The following is a 23,238-nucleotide window of genomic DNA, read 5'->3' on the forward strand; positions in this document are numbered from 1 at the left end:
CGATTAGCTGTGCACTTTCAGCAGTTGTGTGGTCTTTTTAAGGTAAGAGATTTGAAGTGAAAAACCACACACATCAAAGCTTTTTGGCGCCGTTGCCGGGGAGAGATTGTTGTTTACAAGAGTCTAGGAACTAGAGTAACGTCTAGGACACCTTGCTTTTAATTTTTCTTCGTGTTTTTCATTGTTTCAGGAGACCTTGAGGATGAACCTCGAGGCTCTCCCAGGAGATTTTGAGAATCTCACAATAGCCGAGCTCATGTCACATTACCGAGCCACGGACGGAGACTCATCCGGTCCGCGAGCCCACTCGCTGCAAGGTACAAGCATTGGTCGCTCTTGATCAAGCATTGTACCATCACTTAGGCAACCTTGTCGCAGTGCTTTCACTCGACCATCTGGAAGCCGAGCACCACTTGGACCAGCTTACTGCGGAGCTGACCATTCTTACACGGACGTGCCATGCTTTGTAACAGACCATCACCTTGATCCGCAAGAAGTTATGAATGTCGATGTATATGAAAACTTTTTCTATTACAATCGAAAACCAATCACTTCAAGGAGCTCTTACAATGAAGACAAGCTCATGAAGATGATGGATGAACTTATATCAAGTCAAGAGGAGGCTGATAGAGTTCTAAATGCTAAGTTGGACAAGATGAGCATTGAGTTTGGAGCCAAACTCGAGACTATCACCAAGGACGTTACACGCTTGGAGGAACAAATCAATGCTGTCAATAATCAAGTCTTAAACAACACGGAGTATATTGGTGATGACCGAACGAAGATTATCAATATGGGTTACACCATTGACACCATCGAGAGCCGCCTAGAGTGGAAAATAGAAGCCTTATTCAACAAATCCGGTGAATGCAATAATTGAAGTGAAGATCAATTATATCAACCTACTGATGCTGAAGAAGAACATGGAGCCTCATATGAGTATCCAACCGATCCTAACAAGTCCAAGGAGTGGACTAGATAAGTAATATCAAACCGATGAAGGAGAAGCTTACTTTGAAGAAAAAGCTAAGAAGAACCCTTATGAAGATTTGCCAAGAGAGAATGATGAGTCCTATGATCTATCATCCACTAAAGAAGATGGAGAAGAAGAGCTCGAAGACTTTTACTGTTGCATGACATATCAGTTCCCTAATGAAGAAGTCACTGAAAACCACAATTTTTGACAACTCCAACATCAAGAGGAAGCTTTCTACCGAGGTAACCCTAGAACTCGACCATCTCCAGCACCTTATGAAGTTTATGAAGATTGGGAACCTGTCCCAAGTCACCGGCCAAGTCGTTTTCAAAAGCCTTATCCAAGGAGGCCTGATACCAATTTAAACCGCCCCTATCCACGCCGAGAGCCCTATTTAATTTGATTCCCTCACCAAGCCTATCAAGACAATTTTGATATGTCTACCCAACAAAGTGCTGAAGAAGAGAAGATGTTGGACCTAATAAGTCAATTAGCTGATCTTCAAGATGAGACTATGAATATGCTGCATGAGAAGCTTGACAAAATCGATTCCAATCTTTCAAGAAAAATCGATGACATTGCTGTTAGAGTTAGAAGCATAGAGGATCAAAGATCTAAGGATGCTGAAGCCAGGGTGAGAAGACTCCATTGTATTGAAGAAGAACAAGAGAAACATCTCAAGAGTGCCTAAGATAATGCTATCAATATTAGAGACTTGGGCAATGAAGTTTCGGACTTAGAAAGGGACCATGAGTCCAAGTATAAAGTTTTATTCAACAAGGAATTAGACACAAGGAGGCGTGTGGAGAATCTTGAGAACCGAGCATATGAAGCTGAGAGGAAGATGTTTGGTCTCGATTTTGAACAAAAACGTTTTAGAGAAGCTATGTCCTAAAAGTTTGCATTCACGAAGGAGAGCCATAAGGAGATTGAAGCTGAACAAAAGGAGAAGAACCAAGATCTTGCTGATAAGATCGAGGATCTAACCTCATGTGTTGCTGGACACAAGAAGGAAGGAGCTCGATCTGATGAGGAAGAAGAGGAGGAAAAGGAAACCCTATTCGAAAAAGGAAAACATTCTAAATTCCTTTTAGGAAAAGGAAAATTTTCTTTTACTTCAAGACAAGAGAATTTCGTGGAGAACAAACCACAAGGTAACCCTATTCCTCCTTTACAAGATCACGACGAAGGAGAGACCCTAGAAGTCATAGAAGAACTTGAAGAAGAAACCGTGGGAAACAAGCTACAAATTTCCATGGAAACCGAAGGTTTCAATCACAACTCACTTAAGCACTCTCGAGAAGAAGAAGGAGTAAACCTCACAAAGGTTTGTTTTGCTACTACCACACCCTATGCTCCACCACCACGAGACCTAGAAGGTCTAGGAAAGGGAGAAGCGGAGCTGACAACCGCAAATGGTTTTGCGGAAACAACTCGGAGGTGTAGTGAAGAAGAAGATGAACTTAAGGAGCCACCTGGTGCCTATATTGGAGGAAGATCCAAGAGAGCTTGTCTAAGGACAACCCACTCTCCTCACCCTGCTTGAGAAGGCAAGCCAAAGTCGAGCCAACGACGTTAAACAAGTGCGCTTCTTGGGAGGCAACCCAAGCTAGTAAGTATTTATTTTTAGGATTTATTTTCTTTTACTATTGATATTTTTGCATTTTAGTTTCAGGTTTTTATAAAAAAAAAACACAAAAAAATAGAAAAGAGAAAAACCAAAAAAAAAAAAAGAAGGAAGAAGAAGTACCCATGGATTAGCAATGCACAACTATGTCTAGTGGCAAGCACAACTTACTGACCGGCCATGTTCAATGTGCCGAAGCAAACCGAAGGCAACGGATCAATCACAATCCTCATGTGATCGATGCTAAGAATCCCCACTAGCCATACCAGCCATAGCCGATGCCATGTCCTGTACCATGTACCTCAACCGTCTCTAGTGTACCGCGTACCGTCTCTAGTGTACCGCGTACCACCACCATACATGCTGCTGCTGTCCGCGACCATTCACCCGTGTACCGCGAGACAAATCCTCACCACCACCATCCTCACCACCAACCATCACCATTCTTTTACTTAGGTATGCATTTGTTATTTTTATTTTCTCATTTTTATTGATGGTTTTAGGTTTCTGTTTCAAGGAGGATGCATTTAGAGATATTTCAAACAGAATTCGATTGAACTTAGCCTAGTTCAAACTCGATGTCAAGCAACCAAAGGAAGTTACAAATGGTTAGTCACCACATTTTCATTCCACATCCGACCTCTAGACAATTTTTTGGGCAACCATAAAATGTTTTAGAGTCGACACAACATCATCCCATCAAGGTGACATTGTTCTTAAACCCTACACTTTTCCTTATGATTTTTAATTCTCATCTCTTTCTTTTTTCCCACCGAGGACGGTGTGATTTAAGTCTGGGGGGAAGGATGTTCCATCCTATACTAATGCTACTTTCTATTTTGTTGACTTGAGACCTTTTTCCACTTTTTACATCAATAATTTTGACATTTTATCGAGTCACATTTTTTTTTATTGAGTCAAAACTAGTAGGTGATTATGATATTATTCTAATGGTTTATTTGATTTGGATTAACACTCTTATGACTCTTGATTATGCTTGACAACAGAACCAAAGTTTGGAAAGACTGTGAGCTGACTCAACAATCCCCCAAGTCCCTATTCGATGGATATTCATATGATCTAATGTTGTCTCTAACTTTTATAGGACCTAAACCGGACTTAATTATCAAGCCCTGGGAATTGGTATACATTGGACTAGATATCTACATTCAAGCCACACAAGACATTGCACTTCGTCAAGAGTATGTTCCTCTCTCTCTTCCCTTCAATACTATTAAAAAAAAGAAAAAAAAAGGAAAAAAAAGAGAGAGAGAATAAAAGATGAGATGATTTTGATCAGTTTAGAGAGGTAGGTAAATTACATGTGACCTCATTATTCTACTCTTGAGTCAAATGATCACACGAAGCTTGGAAGCGAGGGGTAGGTAAATTACCGATGACCCAGTATTCGCCTACACCTTTGATTTTTAAAAAAAAAAGAAAAAAAAAAAGAGAAGTTAGAAAAGGCAGAGGAAAGGAATCATATGAAGAAAGTCTAGGCTTGAAGAGAGTCTGCAAGCCATTGATCGATTTTCCTTGGTAATATTTCACTTTTATTATTGCTTAATTTATGTAAAGAGATGACAATGGAGATTCTGGAAACTCTAAAGAATTGTCGGATCAAGGAGAGTTGATGACTCTCATGGTGGATTACAAATGGAAGTTCCTAATGTCAAGGCGATGAAGAGTGCAAAGACAGTATCCCCAAAGATATGTGAATTCCCAGTATTTTCAAAACCTCTTTTCCATGATTTAGTTTGATTATTTGCTTGAGGACAAGCAAAGACTAAGCCTCGGGGAGTTGATAACATCATTATTTTACCCATTTTAGCTATAGTTTTAGTATGCATTTAGGAAGAGTTTGATATGATTTCAAGGCTTTAATTTTCATTATCAAGTATTTTAGGTTTCAAGAAGGTTGTACAGGTTTTATAGCAAAAAGGACCAAAAGGCAAGAAAAATACGTTTTAGGAAAGTTTCAGAGCTTTATAGTACAAGCAACATTTGAAGAACTTCCAGAACTCAAATTTCGACGTACTTGGAGTCTTTGGAAATCTGAGAGAGTCATCTTTCTCCTCTTTGTGGAATCAAGTCAATCCATCCAACCATTAGGAAGTTATGCCCAATTTACCGAGACATACCTTAAACCGACGTAAGGAGAACCATCAAGCCAATGGGCTTTTTATTGAAAGCCTGACCAGCTACCACCACGGCGGCCTAGTCCAAGTCTTCACCACCGTTCTAGAAGCTTCCTACGCCGCCCCTTGCCATGCACTTAACAAGAGAAGACGTTTCTACCCTTACAAAACCCTAAACCTAGACAGAACCTTATAAATACGCTTCTAAGCCCTAGGGTTTTGAGTGTGCAATCATTGGAGCAGCCAAGAGACACGACCAGACGAGCAGCCGACGTCCAGACCTCGCCCTCGTCCCTCTCTTTGAAGTTTTGAGATCCACCAACTCCTTCTATTTTATTTGCTTTGTACTTTGTTGCTAATGGAGAAGATCCTACAACTTTGTTTGACAATCATTGAAGTAATATCTAAAACCCTTTTCTCTATTTATTCTTTTATGTTTTTGAATTGTTTAAACCTTGCTTTGATGATTCCCTTAAACATGCTAGGGATAAATCAAAGGGGGAGATGATCTTAGTTTAGGTGGCAATTTTTAGGGTTTGTTAGATTTAAATCTGTTTATTCTATGCTTTAATTCTAAGTGTTTACTTAATGCTTTAATTTAGCCTCATGAACTAGCTATGATCTAAAGTGTGTGTGCTTTGCCAAAAGCTTGCATGTGTGCTTGACCTATCTTAGATGTGTGGGGAGACATAGGAAGCACATACCCCTTACCTACGGAATTCCACGGATTATAATCGAACCTGTTTTAAATGCTTTGATCTATGCGTCGTTGCCTGCAACAGTTGAGTAACGAATTGTAATTATCTTAGACGGTTAGCTTGAGAACTTTAAGTTTACGGTTCATTAGTGTTTCGTAGTCCGAGTTTTAGATAAAAAAAACTAACCCTAAACTTTCCTAGATAGATAGATCATTGAACCCCTGCGATTCCCCTTGATGCCCAACGCTTGTTTTATTATTTTTACTTGCTTTACATTTATTTACATTTATTTGCTTGCTACAACCGTGACAACCAAAACCCTATTTTTATTGAGTCCTAGCCTTACTTACCTCCGTCGGATTCCGTTGAACAACAACGCTCTCTCTGTGGGATCGATCCTTAAATACTACTACCGATTAGCTGTGCACTTTCAGCAGTTGTGTGGTCTTTTTAAGGTAAAAGATTTGAAGTGAAAAACCACACACATAAGTCTTCAAGGAATCACACACAAGAATAAGGAGAAAAGGGTGGTTGCTTCTATCTCAGAAGAAAACCTAAGAAAACTCTAATTTTATTTCATAAAAACTTAGTGACAATGCTGAGAAGGGACCTTATATAACAATCCAGCAGCGAAGGACCTTCTAGGGTCGAAATTTATTACAAATAAAAGGACTAAACTTGCAAAAATAACATACTCGATTTTAGGAGCTAAATATATAAAAGACTCATAAAGACCCAACGAACCAGAAAAGAAACATTATTTATTATTTGAATTCAAAACTTACCTTGGTAATAGCTCTTATGCACGCTCCAGCCCTTCATTGATTGCTTCGGAAATGATGAAAAGAACGGGTTCTTTAATTCCTTGTAAAACTGGCAAAAATGATGCTTTCGGAGTCTTCTCTTTGGAATCTTCTAGCTCAATGAGAGTAATAAGACTTTCAATGGACTTGTTGAATTGTTCCCTTAAGGTTCTTGCTCCCAACCTTGTCATAGGTTTGTGTATCATTGTTGGCAGAACGGGTTCTTCAGGAAATGGTAGAACGGGTTCTTTAGGAAATGGAAGAACGGGTTCTTCGGGCAGTGGCAGAACGGGTTCTTCGTGAAGTTGACTATCGATGTCCTCATCATTGGCTCCCTCTTGAGAAAGTTCTGTATGCAGAACTATTTCATCTGCATGGAAAGGAGATAAATCAGCAACATTAAAGGTAGGAGAAATGTTCAACTCACCTGGTAGCTCAATTTTGTAGGCATTGTCATTGATTTTCTGTAAGACCCGAAATTTTCCTTCTCCTCTTGGTGACAGCTTGGACTTCCCCTCCTTGGGAAATCTCTCTTTTCTCATGTGTAACGAGACCTAATCTCCAGGTTCAAACGTCAGCTCCTTGAGTTGCTTATCCGCATGCTCTTCGTTCTTTGCGCTTTTCTTCTCAAGATTCTCTTTAACCTTTTGGTGGAGTTTCTTCACAAAATCAGCTTTGGTGACTCCATCTGCGCTAGAATAAACAGCTTGGGACAGATGTGTGATGTCTAATGGGGTTAGAGGATTAAAACCATAGACAACTTTAAATGGAGAGAATTTGGTACCAGAATGCTTAGCATGATTATAAACAAATTCAATATAAGGTAAACAAGATAACCAGTTTCGGAGATTCTTACCCATAAGAGTTTTGTCTCGCCCAAAATGTCCCATAATTCCTCCTCCATGTGCTTCTCCTATTAGCAGCTCTCTCATGGATCCTTGAGGAATGCACAACCTTTTGTCCTTGAAGAGAAATCCATCATGGTGGTAGTATGACCCATAAGCGACTTTGTTTGTTTCCTTAAAGGCTTCTTTGAAATCTGGATCTTCTTCACATAGACCTTTAATATGATCAAATCCCATGACCTTGGCCTCCATTGTAGTGATCAACGCATGTGTCCTTGATAAATCATCAGCTACAATGTTCTCTTTGCCCTTCTTGTACTTAATCACATATGGGAATGTCTCCACAAATTCAAGCCACCTTGCGTGCCTCTTCTTAAGTGTAGTTTGTCCTCCTAGGTGCTTGAGTGTCTCATGATCTGTATGAATAACAAACTCTTTTGATAGCAAATAACGTTGCCAAGTTTCTAGAGATCTTACCAAAGCATAGAGCTCTTTACCAAAGCATAGAGCTCGTTACCAAAGCATAGAGCTCTTTACCATACGCTGAGTTTCTCACTGAAGTATGCTACTGGTTTTCCTCACTGGAGTTGGCCAGTCTTGTATAGCCTTGATCTTTTCCTCATCGACCTTTAGTCCCTGTGACAAACAACAAATCCTATAAACACAACTTGATCAGTGCAAAACGTGCATTTCTTAAGATTAGCATAGAGATGTTCAGCCTTAAGCGCTTTTATCACCATTTCAAGATGCTTTACGTGATCTGCAAGACTTGTGCTATAAATCAAGATATCATCATAATAAACAACCACAAACTTACAGATGTAATCCCTTAAGACCCGATTCATTAACCTCATGAAGGTGCATGGGGCGTTGGTGAGTCCAAATGGCATGACTAACCACTCATATAATATTTGTTTTGTCTTGAAAGTTGTTTTCCATTCATCACCTTCTTTCATTTTCACTTGATGGTAACCACTCCTTAGATCAATTTTAGAAAAGACAGTAGCTCCATTAAGCTCATCTAGCATGTCATCAAGCCTTGGAATGGGATGTCTATATTTGACAGTGATATTGTTGATTGCTTTGCAGTCTACACACATTCTCCAAGTTACATCTTTCTTAGGCACTAGAAGAACCGGTACAGCACAACGGCTTAGGCTTTCACGAATGTAGCCCTTTGACATTAGATCACGAAGTTGCTTTTCCAGCTCTTTTGCTTCTTCGGGGTTTACTCGGTAGGCTGGTCTATTAGGCAGTGGTGCTCCCAGAACTAGATCAATTTGATGTTCGATTCCTATGATAGGCGGTAGTCCAGGTGGTATCTCCTCAGGAGAGACCTCTTTAAACCTTTCTAATAGTTCAAGCACTTCTGGTGGTAAGTCTTTCTCTTCTTGACCTAAAAACAAACCTTCCTCAAAGATCATTAGTAGCACCTTGTCCTGTGAATTAATTGATTTCAAAACAGTGGATGGTGTTATGTAAAGATTGGTTTTGTTTGACTTAGCTCCCTTTGACATGGTCTGTTGCATTTCATGCACTTCTTGAGGGGTAAGTGGAGCTAGAGTATGCTTCTTGTTGTTGTGTGAGAAAGTGTAGTAATTGGTTCGACCATTGTGTAAAGTCTCCTTACCAAATTGCCATGGTCGTCCTAGAAGAAGGTGTCCAGCTTTCATAGGAACCACATCACACACAACTTGATCTGAATATTTGCCTATGGTGAATGGTATGGTGACTTGCTCGGAGATCCTTAGTTCAGCCTCATCATTGATTCACTTAAGTCGATATGGATGGGGATGCTTTGTCTTTTGGAGACCTAGCTTATCAACCAAATACTTGCTGGCTACATTAGTACATGAACCACTATCAATGATTAAGCTACATACCTTGGAGCTTATGGAGCAGCGAAAGTGGAAGATATTTTCTCTTTGAATTGTTTCAGGATCAAAAAGAGTGCTAAGAGCCCTCCTTATGACTAGAAGCTCTCCCATCTCTGGATAGTCCACAATATCCTCCTCAGATTCATCACGTTCTTCTTCCTCATCTTGTGATTCATACTCACCATTGGCTTTAAGGATCATTACTCGCTGGTTTGGGAACTCCCTTGCATAGGGTCCTTTTCCCTGACATTTAAAACAAGTAATATCACGAGCTCTTTGATTAGTAGGTATACCTCGCTCTGGTTTGGTTACTTTTGATGTCTCAGGTGCTGGTCTTTTAAATCCCTGGTCAACATTAGGAGATTTTCCTTTGTCTAAAGCTTTTTGAGGTGGTGGTGTCCATGGAGTCTTACTGCGGTTAGTAGAAACTGTCTTCCTCTTGATTTGTTGTTCTGCTTGGACTGCTAGGTGCAACAACTCTTACAGATCATGATATGTTTGTATTTCCCCCTTTCTAGCAATCCGATCATGAAGACCATCTAGAAACTGTGTCATCAGGTTCTCCTCAGACTCTTCTACCTCCAATCTGTTTTTAAGAGATTCAAATTCTTCAAAGTATTCCTCAACAGATTTGCTTCCTTGTGAGAGCTAGCGGAATTTCTTTTGTAGCTCCCGGTGGTAATAAGCTGGGACATATCTCTTTCTTAGTTGAAACCTTATATCATCCCAAGTGGTGATTGGTATATGTCTATGCCTCCTCCTCTTAGACACATCTCTGTCCCAACAAGTTAAGGCGTTGTCGGTAAGTTGAGCCGCAGCTAGGGATACCTTTCTCTGTTCAGAATAGTTATAGTAGCCAAAGATATACTCCATACGTCTTTCCCAATCAATGTAAGCTTCAGGATTAACTTTTCCAGCAAATGTTGGTGGATTGAGCTTAAGATCATAGTCTCCTTCTCTTATGTTGCCTTCATTTCGTCCTCTACCCCGTTGGTAGTGTCTCCATGGCCTGTGGTGTTGAGTAAGATCTTGATGTTCTTCCTATGAATCATATTGATCTCCATTATAACCCTCATGATTTCCTCTTACAAGTTAATAGCTCTTATGCACGTTGCAGCCTTCATTGATTGCTTTGGAAATGATGAAAAGAACGGGTTCTGTAATTCCTTGTAAAATTGGCAAAAATGATGCTTTCGGAGTCTTCTCTTTGGAATCTTCTAGCTCAATGAGAGTAATAAGACTTTCAATGGACTTGTTGAATTGTTCCCTTAAGGTTCTTGCTCCCAACCTTGTCATAGGTTTGAGTATCATTGTTGGCAGAACGGGTTCTTCAGGATATGGTATAACAGATTCTTCGGGAAATGGAAGAACGGGTTCTTCGGGCAGTGGCAGAACGGGTTCCTGGGGCAGTGGTAGAACGGGTTCCTCGGGCAGTGGCAGAACGGGTTCTACGGGAAGTTGACTATCGATGTCCTCATCAGTGGCCTTTGTCGGGGGCTGTTTAGCCAATTGTGTTGCCTTTGTGGCGGGCTGTTTAGCCAATGTGCCTGTTTAGGCGGTCCTTCGGGATGTATGGTCTTCGTGACGGTCCTTCGGGACAAGTGGTCTTCGTGACGGTCTTTTGGGGCAAGTGATCTTTGTGACAGTCCTCTTGAGGACATTTGTTTGGCCTTGGTGGCGGTCATGTTTAGGACATTTGTTTGGCCTTGGTGGTGGTCCAGTTTAGGACATTTGTTTGGCCTTGGTGGTGGTCCTAGGTTTGAGTATCATTGTTGGCAGAACGGGTTCTTCAGGATATGGTATAACAGATTCTTCGGGAAATGGAAGAACGGGTTCTTCGGGCAGTGGCAGAACGGGTTCCTGGGGCAGTGGTAGAACGGGTTCCTCGGGCAGTGGCAGAACGGGTTCTACGGGAAGTTGACTATCGATGTCCTCATCAGTGGCCTTTGTCGGGGGCTGTTTAGCCAATTGTGTTGCCTTTGTGGCGGGCTGTTTAGCCAATGTGCCTGTTTAGGCGGTCCTTCGGGATGTATGGTCTTCGTGACGGTCCTTCGGGACAAGTGGTCTTCGTGACGGTCTTTTGGGGCAAGTGATCTTTGTGACAGTCCTCTTGAGGACATTTGTTTGGCCTTGGTGGCGGTCATGTTTAGGACATTTGTTTGGCCTTGGTGGTGGTCCAGTTTAGGACATTTGTTTGGCCTTGGTGGTGGTCCTGTTTAGGACATTTGTTTGGCCTTTGTGGCGGCCCTTGTGGCATGTATATGATCCTTGTGTTGTCATGAGGTATTCCAGTGAGGGGATATGTGGTTGGTAGGACATTGTGATTTTTTACGCGAGCCACAGGAAGGAAACCTAGATAGGGATAGGTGATGTCATATTTTTTACCCTGTTTTCCCTTAATATATTCACATCTTTTGCATCATTTGCTATCTAGTTTCACCATATTTGCATATGGGTTTTAGGATTGTTGATGCATTAGAGTATAGTTGCATTGCATTTTCATATTTTTTTGCATAAACAGGTGATTTTGGAGCCTAAGGAGCATGGAAGCAATGCTGAAGAGGAGTGAAGCTATCAAGAGAAGAAAGCAAGGGAGTTAGAGGTGAAGAATCAAGGTCCGGAGTTCCACTCGACCGCCCACTCGACCGTGTGCATAGAAGGACTCGACCGAGTGGAAGGAGCACAAGAAGAGCCAACTCGACCGGTCACTCGACCGAGCACCAGGTCGAGTTGACCGAGCCGCCTAGCTATTTTGTCTTTTAGCATTTTTAGGGCTTCCACTACTTTTTCTATAAAAGGGCTTTGTACCCTGCAGCCACCAAGGAGTCCAGTTTTTTTTAGATATTCTAAAACCTAGTATTTACCCTTTTGGGAATTTATGCTCTTTGCACTTTTATTTTCTTAGATCTCTCATCTAATTTTGAAGGAAAACAAGAGATTCCTTGATAATTGTTGGTTTCATAACTTTCAAAATATTAAGAATTCGAGTTTGATTCCTTCTTCAATATTGTAGATCTCTGTTTCATCTATCTAATCATGCAAGTTTCATTATTTTCTGGTTTTATAACTTTGCTCATCATGTTTAGCATTTGTGAGTAGTTGCTTAGGATCTTGAGGATGGGTTAGGCTGGATTGTGGTTGAGGTTTGTTTAGCTAGGTCAAGCTTGATTGTTATAGATTTCTTCTAGGCTAGATGTACTCTATGATGATCCTATAACCGAGAGGGTAGGGTTTGATTTTAAGCTTCTTAGCATCACACCAATGTCTAGGTTGCAAGATAAGGCTAGATCTAGAGATTATCATTAGGCATGCTAAGAGATTAGATGTCTTGTTTGATTTTTGACATAAATGATTTGTTGCTTAATGCTTGCTTGTATAAGTTCTTTGCTTTGTGAGAACAAGTCTAGAAATATATGAGCTTGATTGTTTTTGCCATGAGAGTGGATTAACATGTTCTAGGAGATCATTGTCTAGAGATTAGCTCAGGTTGATTGAGATTTGTTGACCAAGTTAGATGACCTTAATCATTAGTCCAGCCCATAAATCCCTCCTCAAGACCTTCCTTGTCTATTGATTTCTTAGTCTAAATCATGTTGCTTGGTCGTTGTTTGATTTACTTTTGTCTTGTTCTGTTTTGTTTGCATTGCTCTGTTTCTCGCATTTGTCCGACTCGACCCTGTACTCGATCGCACACTCGATCGAGTGCTTGCTCGAGCTCATCCCCAGAATTCTTGCTTATGCTTTGTGTTTGTCCTGTTTCAGTTCCTGTTTCATTTTAGTTGTTTTTCTGTTACATTCATTTAGTTTCCTGTTTATTACTTGCCTTGCATTAGTTTATTACTTGCATTACTATAGTTTCTATTTATATTTCATTGCATTGTTGTTTAGATCATCCTGTTCTCTTTACTTTTAGCATCTAGTTTTATAAGATTTTACATTCTGCATTTTACATTCATCATTAGGTTGTTAGTGATAAACATCCTACATATTTTGCTTGACTTAGACAAATATTCATAACCTAATTGCTTGCATAACACTCATTTAGGATTGACATCTCTTATACTACAACAACATAAGGGAAATTGAAACACACACACAAAACCAAAGAGCTGGTATTGTGGACTGATCTCTATGATTCAAGCCAACAAATTCCATGGATTGCCAATGGAGGATCCCCTAGACTACCTTGATGAGTTTGACAGGATTTGTGGACTCACTAAAATCAATGGTGTGAGTGAAGATGGCTTCAAGTTAAGGTTATTCCCATTTTCCCTTGGAGACAAAGCTCATCTCTGGGAGAAGACTCTTCCTAATGGGGCAATAACCACATGGGATGCTTGCAAGAAAGCTTTTCTAGCCAAGTTCTTCTCCAATGCAAGAACTGCTTGGTTGAGGAATGAGATTTCTGGTTTTGCTCAAAGGAATAATGAAACCTTTTGTGAGGCATGGGAGAGATGCAAAGGTTTCCAAACTCAATGTCCTCACCATGGTTTCAGCAATGAGTCCTTGCTCAGTACTTTGTATAGAGGAGTCCTACCTAAGATAAGAATGCTTCTTGATACAGCCTCCAATGGAAGTTTCCTCAACAAGAATGTGGAAGAAGGATGGGAATTGGTAGAGAATCTTGCTCAATCAGATGAGAATTATAATGAAGACTATGACAGAACAGTAAGGTTCACCTCCAATGATCAAGAGGAGAAGTACAAGAAGGATTTGAAGATGGTCAATGAGAAGCTTGACAAGATTCTCCTCAGCCAACAAAGACCATTCATTTCATTGGTGAAGAAGAGGTTCCAGTTCAAGATGGAGATAGGGAGTTTGCTGAGTTGTGCTACATGCAGAACCAAGGAGGATTCAAAGGTTACAATCAAGGAGCAACAAAACAAGCTATGAACAACAACCACTCCTATAGAAGTAATAATGTGGCCAATCCTCAAGATCAAGTCTACCCACCTCAACAGCCTCAGCAACAAAACAACTATGCACCCAAGCAGCAACATCAAGTGTTCCAGCCTCAATTGTGTCCCCCACCAGGCTTTCAGACTAACCAAGGCTAGGACCAAGACTTAAGAGCTATGATGCAACAAATGTTGATTGGGCAAGCCAATGGTAAGATTGAGGAGGCCAAGCAGTTTGCTCAGTTAAACCAGCGGTTAACATCTCAGTATAATGATCTCAACATGAAGTTTGAAGGTCTTAACTCTAGAGTGAAGTATATGGAGAGCAACCTTACTTCTGCTTCAGCTCCTAAGCCTAACCAACTCCCTGGAAAAGCTGTTCAAAACCAAAGGGAGTTCACTGCTAAGGCCATTCATGTCTATGAAGAAGAAGTCACTGAGGACAGTGAAATTCAAGCTGGGGAGGATTGGTCATTCCTTGAAGACCAGAGTGAAGATTGTGCAAAGCAAACTGAATCCGGCATTTCACTCGACCATGTGCTCGAATCAGCACTTGACCGAGTGCATGATCGAGTGGTCGATCGAGTTGACAATTCTGAAGCTGTTGAGCCTGTCAAGTACATCCCTCCTGCTTACAAACCGCCTCTACCATTCCCAGGACGTTTCAAGGCACAGAAGCTGAAGGAACTAAGGGAAATCATTGAGAGAAAGGAAATGATGACTTTGCAACAAGAGGAAGTGAGGGCTTTGAAGGAAGAAGCTGTGATTGAGAAGAAAGAAGTGATGGCCATGCAAGAAGTCATCATTGCTTACCAAGAAGAAGAGAGAGGACCTGCCTTGGAACAATATGATCCATATCCTCTCTATCAGGATTTTTTGCTTGAAATGTCAAACAAGAGAGCCCATGCTCAAGATGAAAAGGACCTTGAAGAGCTTGAGGGAGTTATCATCCCAATTAAACTTGAGGATCCAGGACCATTCTATCTACCTTGCTCACTTAGCTATCTTCACTACAACCAGTGCTTATGTAACTTGGGAGCATCTATCAGTGTGATGCCTTACTCTATATCACAAAAGCTTGGGCACACTGAATTCAAGTCCACCAACCTTCACATATGCCTAGCTGATGGGTCAAACAAAGATGTGGTTGGTAGGTTGGAAAACATTCCAGTCAAGATAGGGAACGCAAGGATTCATACAGATTTTGTGGTTCTAGAGATGGATAAGGAGCCTGAAGATCCTATCATTCGAGGGAGGCCATTCTTAGCCACTGTTGGAGCTGTTATAGATGTCAAGGAAGGTCTTGTAACCTTAAACATTGCTGAGGATTTAACCATGAAATTTGACATCTATAACCCAACCAATCTGCCTACCACTGATGATCAACCTTTCACTATCAAGGACAAAGGAGGTCATGAAGTCTCAAGTGAAGTGAAAACTCCAAAGGCTAAGCTCTATCCTCAAGAGGAATCAGTGGAAAAGCTTAAGGGTTCAGTTCAAGAGCTGACTAATCTGGTGAAGGATCTCCAAGTCAAGCTTAAAAAGAGGTCTTTGAAGAAGACAAGACCAAGGCTCAAGATTAAGAAGAAACAAGGGTTATGTGTGAAGGGTGAGATGATCAAGGATCAGTTTCACATTGATCAAATGGTACCAGGGAGGATTTCATCACCTCCTTAGTCTCTAAACCAAGCCTGAAAAGGCATCAAAAGTCAAGCTTAGTGACTCTAAACAAGCTCACTAGGGAGGAAGTCCCTAAGGTATCATTGTACATATGCTTTATTTTCCTTGTAGTTTTGATTTATTTTCTTTTATGTTTGTGTTGGGCAGGCTTTTTAATGAAAGTGTAGATGGGTGTGGAAAGATTTGGATTTGTGGAAGTAGACTCGCAAGCCCACTCGACCAGCCCACGAGAGGTACTCAACCGAGTTGTGAAGAAACTAAGGCCCACTCGATTCCCATTTCTCTTAAATGATCGAGTGGGGGGAGAAAAAGAAGAATTTTTTTTTTTTTTTTTGAATTTCAAACTTTGGTCAAGGAGCTCTACCACTTGCAGTCGAGTGTGGGATCGAGTGGCAGCAAAAAGCAAGTCAAAGATTCCCATTTCAAATTTAAACGGTATGGACGCTCCACCCTTGTCTCTTTGTCCCCTTAGCTTCTTTATATAGAGCTAAACTCGATCCTATGCTTCTCACACTCTCTCATTTTCTCAAAACAATTAAAATCTAGTTTAAAATCTTTTCAAGTTCATCTTTTTGCTCAAAGCTTAGCTCTTTTTGTTTTTTGGGTCACTAACCTATTAACTTTAAGTTTTGAGTCTATTCCTTTCAGTTCTATTTAAAAATGTCTTCAAGGATTACAAGGAAATCTCAAAAAGCTGCTGATAGCTCCCTAGATCGTCGTGATGCTCACCTTGCATCAAGGAAGGAAACTGGTGGACGCACTCGACCTGCCACTCGAGCAGGCACACGACCGAGTGGGTGCTCGAGTAGGCGGTCGAGTGAGATTACGAGAGAGAAGCATCAGTCAGCTGAGGAAGACCCTGAGCGAACTGAGAGTGAAGAAGAGATGGATTTCACTCTCCAAGAACACATAAGGAGACACAATGTCAAGGGGAAAAGGCCAGCATTTGAGGTTGAAGAAGAGAGTGAAGAAGAAGATGAAGAAGAGAGTGGAGAAGATGATGGAGAAGAAGAATCTTGTGGTTTAACTCAAAGACAGCTTTATGAAACCTTCATGAGGATGCAGTTCCTGGGAACTAGATACCCACACAAGGAAACCATGGAGAGGTTGGGCATTGATGAAGATGTCGAATTTCTTTTTGAGAAGTGCAACCTAAGCAAGTTCATGGGGCTTTGCATGGAAGGTTATAGAGAAGAAAGCTATGAGTTCTTGGCCACCATCAAGATGCATTCCTACTTAAAGAAGGACAAAGAACATGGTCCTGGGCATTGTGAGTTCACTATCAAGGGAAAGAAGTATGAGCTTCCATTGAAGAAGATAGCCAATATCTTTGGTTTTGAAGTTGGTAGTGAGAGGAGCATGGTCATACCAAGGGAAGAGCTCTATGCTGTTTGGGAAACCATTGGAGATAGCATCACCTACTCATCCTCCAAGACCAAGAGTTCAAAGATAAGAAGCCCAGTCCTAAGGTACTTCCACAAGGCCTTAGCAAACACCTTCTTTGCTAGGAAGGAAACTGGAAATCTCAATAAGGATGAGCTCAAGATGATTGATATGGCTCTCAATGGAATCATCCTTCAAGCAAGAGATTGGAACCATCATCCTTGGGAGCAGTGTGGAGACTGATCTTGCAATGGTGCTCATAGACCACATGATCTATTTGAGAAGCTGGGTGAGCAAGTTTTACAAGAAAGGGTCAATGGGAGCTCTAACTATTGGAGGAATCATCACCCCAATGCTACTAGCTGCTAAGGTGCCACTCAAGGGAGAGAAAGTCATGCCAAGGTGGATAGATTCCAACTATCTCACTTCTACTCTAATACTAGCAAAGGAGATGCATCAAGGAAATCACCTTTTCAATTTTGAGCTTCCAACAATTGGGAAAAGCCAGTTTGTTCTACCTAATCAAGAGCTCACCACCATACAAGAAGGGGCAAACATTGACTTTTGGCCAGCTGAGGAATTCATGTTTGATGGGACAGCTCAAGTTAGAGTTGATGAAGCTGGAGATATGGAAATGGCTGATGGAGAAGAGCAGTTTTACTTTGAAGATTATGAGCCTAACCCAAGAGATAGTATAGGAGTGAGAGAGACTAGTAAGAGGTTGACATTCGTACAAAAGTGGAACAAGTGGCATAGTAGGAGCTTTGAGAAGCTGAAGAAGAAGGTAGGAAGAATGACCAAGTCAATCAAGGGTTTAAAGAAGGAGATTGCTGAATTGAAGAATGGAAACTCATCACCAAGCCATTCTAGCCCTTTGAGGAGGTGTAGCTCAACTAGAGCACTTTCAAGAGCTCAAAATCCTGTGGAACCAGCTAGAGCTTCAATGCACGAGCCAATTCAGAGGAGGAGAAGTTCAAGTCGCCGAGAACAACAATTTTCGAGGCACTCGACCGGTTCACTCGAGAATCCACTCGACCGAGCACCCCAGATGCACTCGGCCGAGCACCTACCCAGAACTCCTTATGGCTTCCCAGCTCCAGCAGGATATCCAAGCTATCCAGGTTACCCTCCCATCCCACCCCAATACTTCATTGATCCAGCACTCTTGCACCAGTTCTACCAGCAGCAAGGTGAGCAATTTTCAACTCGGCAGCCAACTCACCCCCCCCCCCCACTCGACCGAGTACCAGTCGATGGCCATAGTCGAGTGGCCTCTTTCACCACCTCCAAGTCAACCACAAGACCCCAACTACACATATGAGAGCATGAATGAGGATTTGTATAGCTTCTTCCACAATCCATGAGGTACCACTATCACCTTACCTTTGTAAATACCATTGCATCTCTAGTTTTATTTTGTCTAGTTTCATCTTGTTTTTAGTCTTGAATCCTCTTTCAAATTTTTCTTACACAGGGACTGTGTAATTTAAGTTTGGGGGAGGGTTTGAGATAGTATTTGATGTTGTGTTTTGTTTTCTTATTTCAAATTTTTAGCATAATCATGTTAGTATTTGCATTGCATCTAAGGCTTAGAAAAACCCTAAAAATTTGAAAATTTTTTGCAAAAATCTTTATAAAAAAAGAGTGTTCATGTAGTTTGCATTGCATATTAGGATCTTGTTTAGCATGTTTCATGTAGGACTGTTTAATATTTGCATTAGGGATCTATGATGAGTTTTGCCTTGTTAGCTTGCTTAATAAACTAAACTAGGATCAATGTCCAAGTTAATATTACTTTGATCCTAGTTGAGTAGTTAGAAGCATAAGAATGAACCAAGCCTTGAATTCATGCATTGAAATTGGTCTAAATTGAAGCATGTTGTGATTTGATGTCATTTCCTATTTATAAGAACCTAATATTGACTTTCAATTATCAACTTGTGCATTGCTTTAAACTCATGGATACCATATACATATTTGGATCATCTTTTTCCTTTTACCACTCTTGTTGATCTAAGTAGCTGATTGCCATTAAAATCAGTTTCCTCAACCAACCCTTCTTTCAAGCCATGTTTTTTCTTGAGTGTGTAAGGCCTATTTTGGGATTGAGCTTAGTAAAAAGTGTTAGGTTTGAACTGACAAGAATAATGCCTTGTGTAGTTCTAGTTTGCATTTTCCAAACTATATAAGACTAGGTGATTTCATTGTTGGGTTTGGGACTTGGTTGTTTGAAAAAGAAAGAAAAGAAAAGAGGAAAAGAGAAAGAAAAGGTTAGAGTCTTTAGGAGGGGAATTTGTTTAAGTAAAATCAAAGTTTAGTGAAAGAATGGGAAGTATGATATTGTTTAAAGATGGTTCCAGTCAAAGAAAAGAAAGAAAGAAAAAGAAGAGTATAGCAAAATGCTTTTATGTCTTAAGAATAAGAAGAAAAGAGAACCATAACAAATAAGTAAGAATCTCTCATTCCACTAGAAATATCAAATAAGAAACCTCTCCTAAGGCTTAAAAACAAAAGAGAAAAGGGTATTTGAGAAAAGTTGAAGTTAAAGGGTAGAACTAGGACAATTTGGGATTAGATTGATAGGATAAACACTTTGGGTACCTTTGGGTAGACAAGGTTTTATTCTTGTATGTGTCTAAGTGATCTTACCTTTAGCATTCTTCTAAAGCTCAATCCAATTTTTATGACAGAACCTTGATATTGATAAGCCCCATTCTAAAAAGAGACCATCATTTTCTCTAAACCTTTATTACCAAGCCAAATGAGTTTAAGCATTGCATAAGATTGATTCATGTTCTTGATTAATGAATGTTAAAAGAAATGGTTGATTTGAATGCATGTGGACATCTAAGGCTCAAATCAGTAAAGGTTGTGATAGGCTTGTCTAAAATCTTTAAGTACAGCTCATTCAACTTGCATCATAGTACTAGTAACTTGGACATTGATTCTAGCTAGTTTATTGGCAAGCTTTAGGAGCTGAGATACCACTTTCAAACCTCACCTACCTTCTTGATTATCTTGTTTATTTGCTTGAGGGCAAGCAAAGACTAAGTTTGGGGGTGTTGATTGATGTTCATATATTTTACCTTGTTTTCCCTTAGTTTATTCACAACTTTTGCATCCTTAGCTATCCATTTAGGCCATTATTATGTAGCTTTAGGACTAATCATGCATTAGAGTATAGTTGCATTGCATTTGCATCTTTTCATGCATAAACAGGTGATTTTGGAGCTTAAGGAGCATGGAAGCAATGCAGAGGAGAAGTGAAGCAATCCTGAGGAGAAAACAAGAGAGTTAAGGCTGTAGAATCAAGGTCCGGAGTCCAACTCGACCGCACACTCGACCACCACTCGACCGTGTGCTGAGAAGGACTCGACCAAGTGGACAATGCATGAGAGAAGCCAGCTCGACCAGCCACTCGACCGAGCACTGGTCGAGTTGACCGAGCTGTTGACTGCTTTGACTTTTTGTATTTTTAGGGCTTCCACCTCACCTCCTATAAAAAGCCCTTGTACCTGCAGCCACCAAGGAGTCCAGCTTTTTAGAGAGTCTAAAACCTAGTTTTTACCTTTTTTAGATTTTATTCCTTTTGCACTTTCTTTTATTTTAGATTTTGTACTTGTTTAAGAAAGAAAGACTAGATTCTTGTATTTTGTTTGTTTCATAACTTTCAAAATATTAAGATTTCAAGTTTTATTTCTTCATCAATATTGTAGATCTCTGTTTCATCTTTCTAATGATCCAAGTTTCAATATTTTCTGGGTTTTTGACATATTTCACCATGTGTTCTTGTGAGTAGTTTGCTTAGGACCTTGAGGATGGGTTAGGCTGGGTTGATCTTGTGGTTTATTTGATTTGGTCAAGCTTGATTGTTGTAGATCTCTTCTAGGCTAGATGTTCTTAATGCTGATCCTATATCTGAGAAGGTAGGGTTTGATTTCAAGCATCTTAGCATCACACCAATGTCTAAGGAGCATAGATAAGGCTAGATCTAGAGCTTACCATTAGGCTTGCTAAGAGATTAGAAGTCTTGTTTGGTTTGAGATGTATTGCTTAATGCCTGCTTGTGTAGGTTCTTTACTTTGTGAGAACAAGTCTAGAAATGCGTAGGTTTGATTGTTTCTTGCCATGAGAGTGGATTAAACATGTCTTAGAATAGTATGTCTAGAGATCAGCTCAAAGTTTGCTTGAGATTTGTTGACCAAGTTAGATAACCACAATGATTAGCTCAGCCCATGAATCCCTCCTCAAGGCCTTCTTTGTTTATTAATATCTTAGTTTAAATATCATTGCTTGCTTGTTGTTTGATTAGTTTTTGCATTGCTCTGTTTTTCTTGTGTTGCTCTGTTTTCACGTTTAAGTCTAGCTCGACCATGTACTCGACCTACACTCGGTCGAGTGCTGCTCGAGTTCATCCCCAGAACTTGTGTTTATGATTTGTGATTGTCTTGTTTCATTCCTGTTTTATTTCCATTGCATTCACTTAGTTTTCTGTTCATTACTTGTCTTGCATTAGTTCATCAGCATAGTGTCTACTTCTGTTCTAGTTTCATTGTAGCTTTAATTTGTCTGTTCTGTTTGCATTTAGTACCTTGTTCTAGTTGTTTCTACTTTCTGCATTTCATATCTCATTATAGGATTGTTAGTGACAAACAATCTTTACAATTGGCTTGACTTAGACTCATATCCACATCTTAATTGTTCACAATCACTCAGATAGGATTGACACCTCTTATACTGCAACTGCATAAGGGGAATTGAAACACCCTGACTTCTATTCATTCCATACATCATCATTCCTTACATCATTCATTCACCACACTACATCATTCCTTACATCATTCATTCACCACATCATTCCATACATCATCATTCCTTACATCATATATTTTACCCTGTTTTCCCTTAATATATTCACATCTTTTGCATCATTTGCTATCTAGTTTCACCATATTTGCATAGCTTTTAGGACTATTCATGCATTAGAGTATAGTTGCATTGCATTTGCATATTTTCTTGTATAAACAGGTGATTTTGGAGCCTAAGGAGCATGGAAGCAATGCTAAAGAGGAGTGAAGCTATCAAGAGAAGAAAGCAAGGGAGTTAGAGGTGAAGAATCAAGGTCCGGAGTTCCACTCGACCGCCCACTCGACCGTGTGCATAGAAGGACTCGACCAAGTGGAAGGAGCACAAGAAGAGCCAACTCGACCGGTCACTTGACCGAGCACCAGGTCGAGTTGACCGAGCCGCCTAGCTATTTTGTCTTTTAGCATTTTTAGGGCTTCCACTACTTTTTCTATAAAAGGGCCTTGTACCCTGCAGCCACCAAGGAGTCCAGTTTTTTTTAGATATTCTAAAACCTAGTATTTACCCTTTTGGGAATTTATGCTCTTTGCACTTTTATTTTCTTAGATCTCTTATCTACTTTTGAAGGAAAACAAGAGATTCCTTGATAATTGTTGGTTTCATAACTTTCAAAATATTAAGAATTCGAGTTTGATTCCTTCTTCAATATTGTAGATCTCTGTTTCATCTATCTAATCATGCAAGTTTCGTTATTTTCTGGGTTTATAACTTTGCTCATCATGTTTAGCATTTGTGAGTAGTTGCTTAGGATCTTGAGGATGGGTTAGGCTGGATTGTGGTTGAGGTTTTTTTAGCTAGGTCAAGCTTGATTGTTATAGATCTCTTCTAGGCTAGATGTACTCTATGCTGATCCTATAACCGAGAGGGTAGGGTTTGATTTTAAGCTTCTTAGCATCACACCAATGTCTAGGTTGCAAGATAAGGCTAGATCTAGAGATTATCATTAGGCATGCTAAGAGATTAGATGTCTTGTTTGATTTTTGACATAAATGATATGTTGCTTAATGCTTGCTTGTATAAGTTCTTTGCTTTGTGAGAACAAGTCTAGAAATATATGAGCTTGATTGTTTTTTCCATGAGAGTGGATTAACATGTTCTAGGAGATCATTGTCTAGAGATTAGCTCAAGTTGATTGAGATTTGTTGAACAAGTTAAATGACCTTAATCATTAGTCCAGCCCATGAATCCCTCCTCAAGACCTTCCTTGTCTATTGATTTCTTAGTCTAAATCTTGTTGCTTGGTTGTTGTTTGATTTACTTTTGTCTTGCTCTATTTTGTTTGCATTGCTCTGTTTCTCGCATTTGTCCGACTCGACCCTGTACTCCATCGCACACTCGATCGAGTGCTTGCTCGAGCTTATCCCCATAATTCTTGCTTATGCTTTGTGTTTGTCCTGTTTCAATTCCTGCTTCATTTTAGTTGTTTTTCTGTTACATTCATTTAATT

General features: G+C 40.2%; 1 protein-coding gene and 1 non-coding gene across 2 annotated transcripts; both read right to left on the bottom strand.

Moving 5' to 3' along the window:
- Positions 1 to 6,796: 6,796 nt before the first annotated feature.
- Positions 6,797 to 10,275, bottom strand: LOC147936180 (uncharacterized). The gene is made up of 8 exons (XM_087468621.1): positions 10,075 to 10,275; positions 9,793 to 10,005; positions 9,544 to 9,550; positions 9,277 to 9,425; positions 8,971 to 9,207; positions 8,050 to 8,844; positions 7,644 to 7,723; positions 6,797 to 7,559 (listed from the first exon to the last, which is right to left on the bottom strand). The coding sequence occupies exons 1-8, from the start codon at positions 10,273 to 10,275 to the stop codon at positions 6,797 to 6,799; spliced, it is 2,445 nt and encodes an 814-aa protein (XP_087324747.1).
- A 3,075-nt stretch (positions 10,276 to 13,350) lies between these two features.
- LOC147936181 (small nucleolar RNA R71) lies at positions 13,351 to 13,457 on the bottom strand. Its single transcript, XR_015569755.1, has one exon. It is a non-coding gene; the product is annotated as a small nucleolar RNA R71 (small nucleolar RNA).
- Positions 13,458 to 23,238: the final 9,781 nt, after the last annotated feature.

The sequence above is a fragment of the Camelina sativa genome, chromosome 10 (genome assembly GCF_030686135.1).
Source record: "Camelina sativa cultivar CO46 ecotype springtype chromosome 10, ASM3068613v1".
In the NCBI taxonomy this organism is placed as follows: domain Eukaryota; kingdom Viridiplantae; phylum Streptophyta; class Magnoliopsida; order Brassicales; family Brassicaceae; genus Camelina; species Camelina sativa.

Coding starts and splice junctions, on each gene's coding strand:
- LOC147936180 (XM_087468621.1), bottom strand. CDS start 10,275: ATGATACTCAAACCTATGACAAGGTTGGGAGCAAGAACCTTAAGGGAA. Junction 10,006..10,074: donor CAATCAATGAAGGCTGCAAC/GTGCATAAGAGC, acceptor TATGATTCATAG/GAAGAACATCAAGATCTTAC. Junction 9,208..9,276: donor CAGCACCTGAGACATCAAAA/GTAACCAAACCA, acceptor TTTAAATGTCAG/GGAAAAGGACCCTATGCAAG.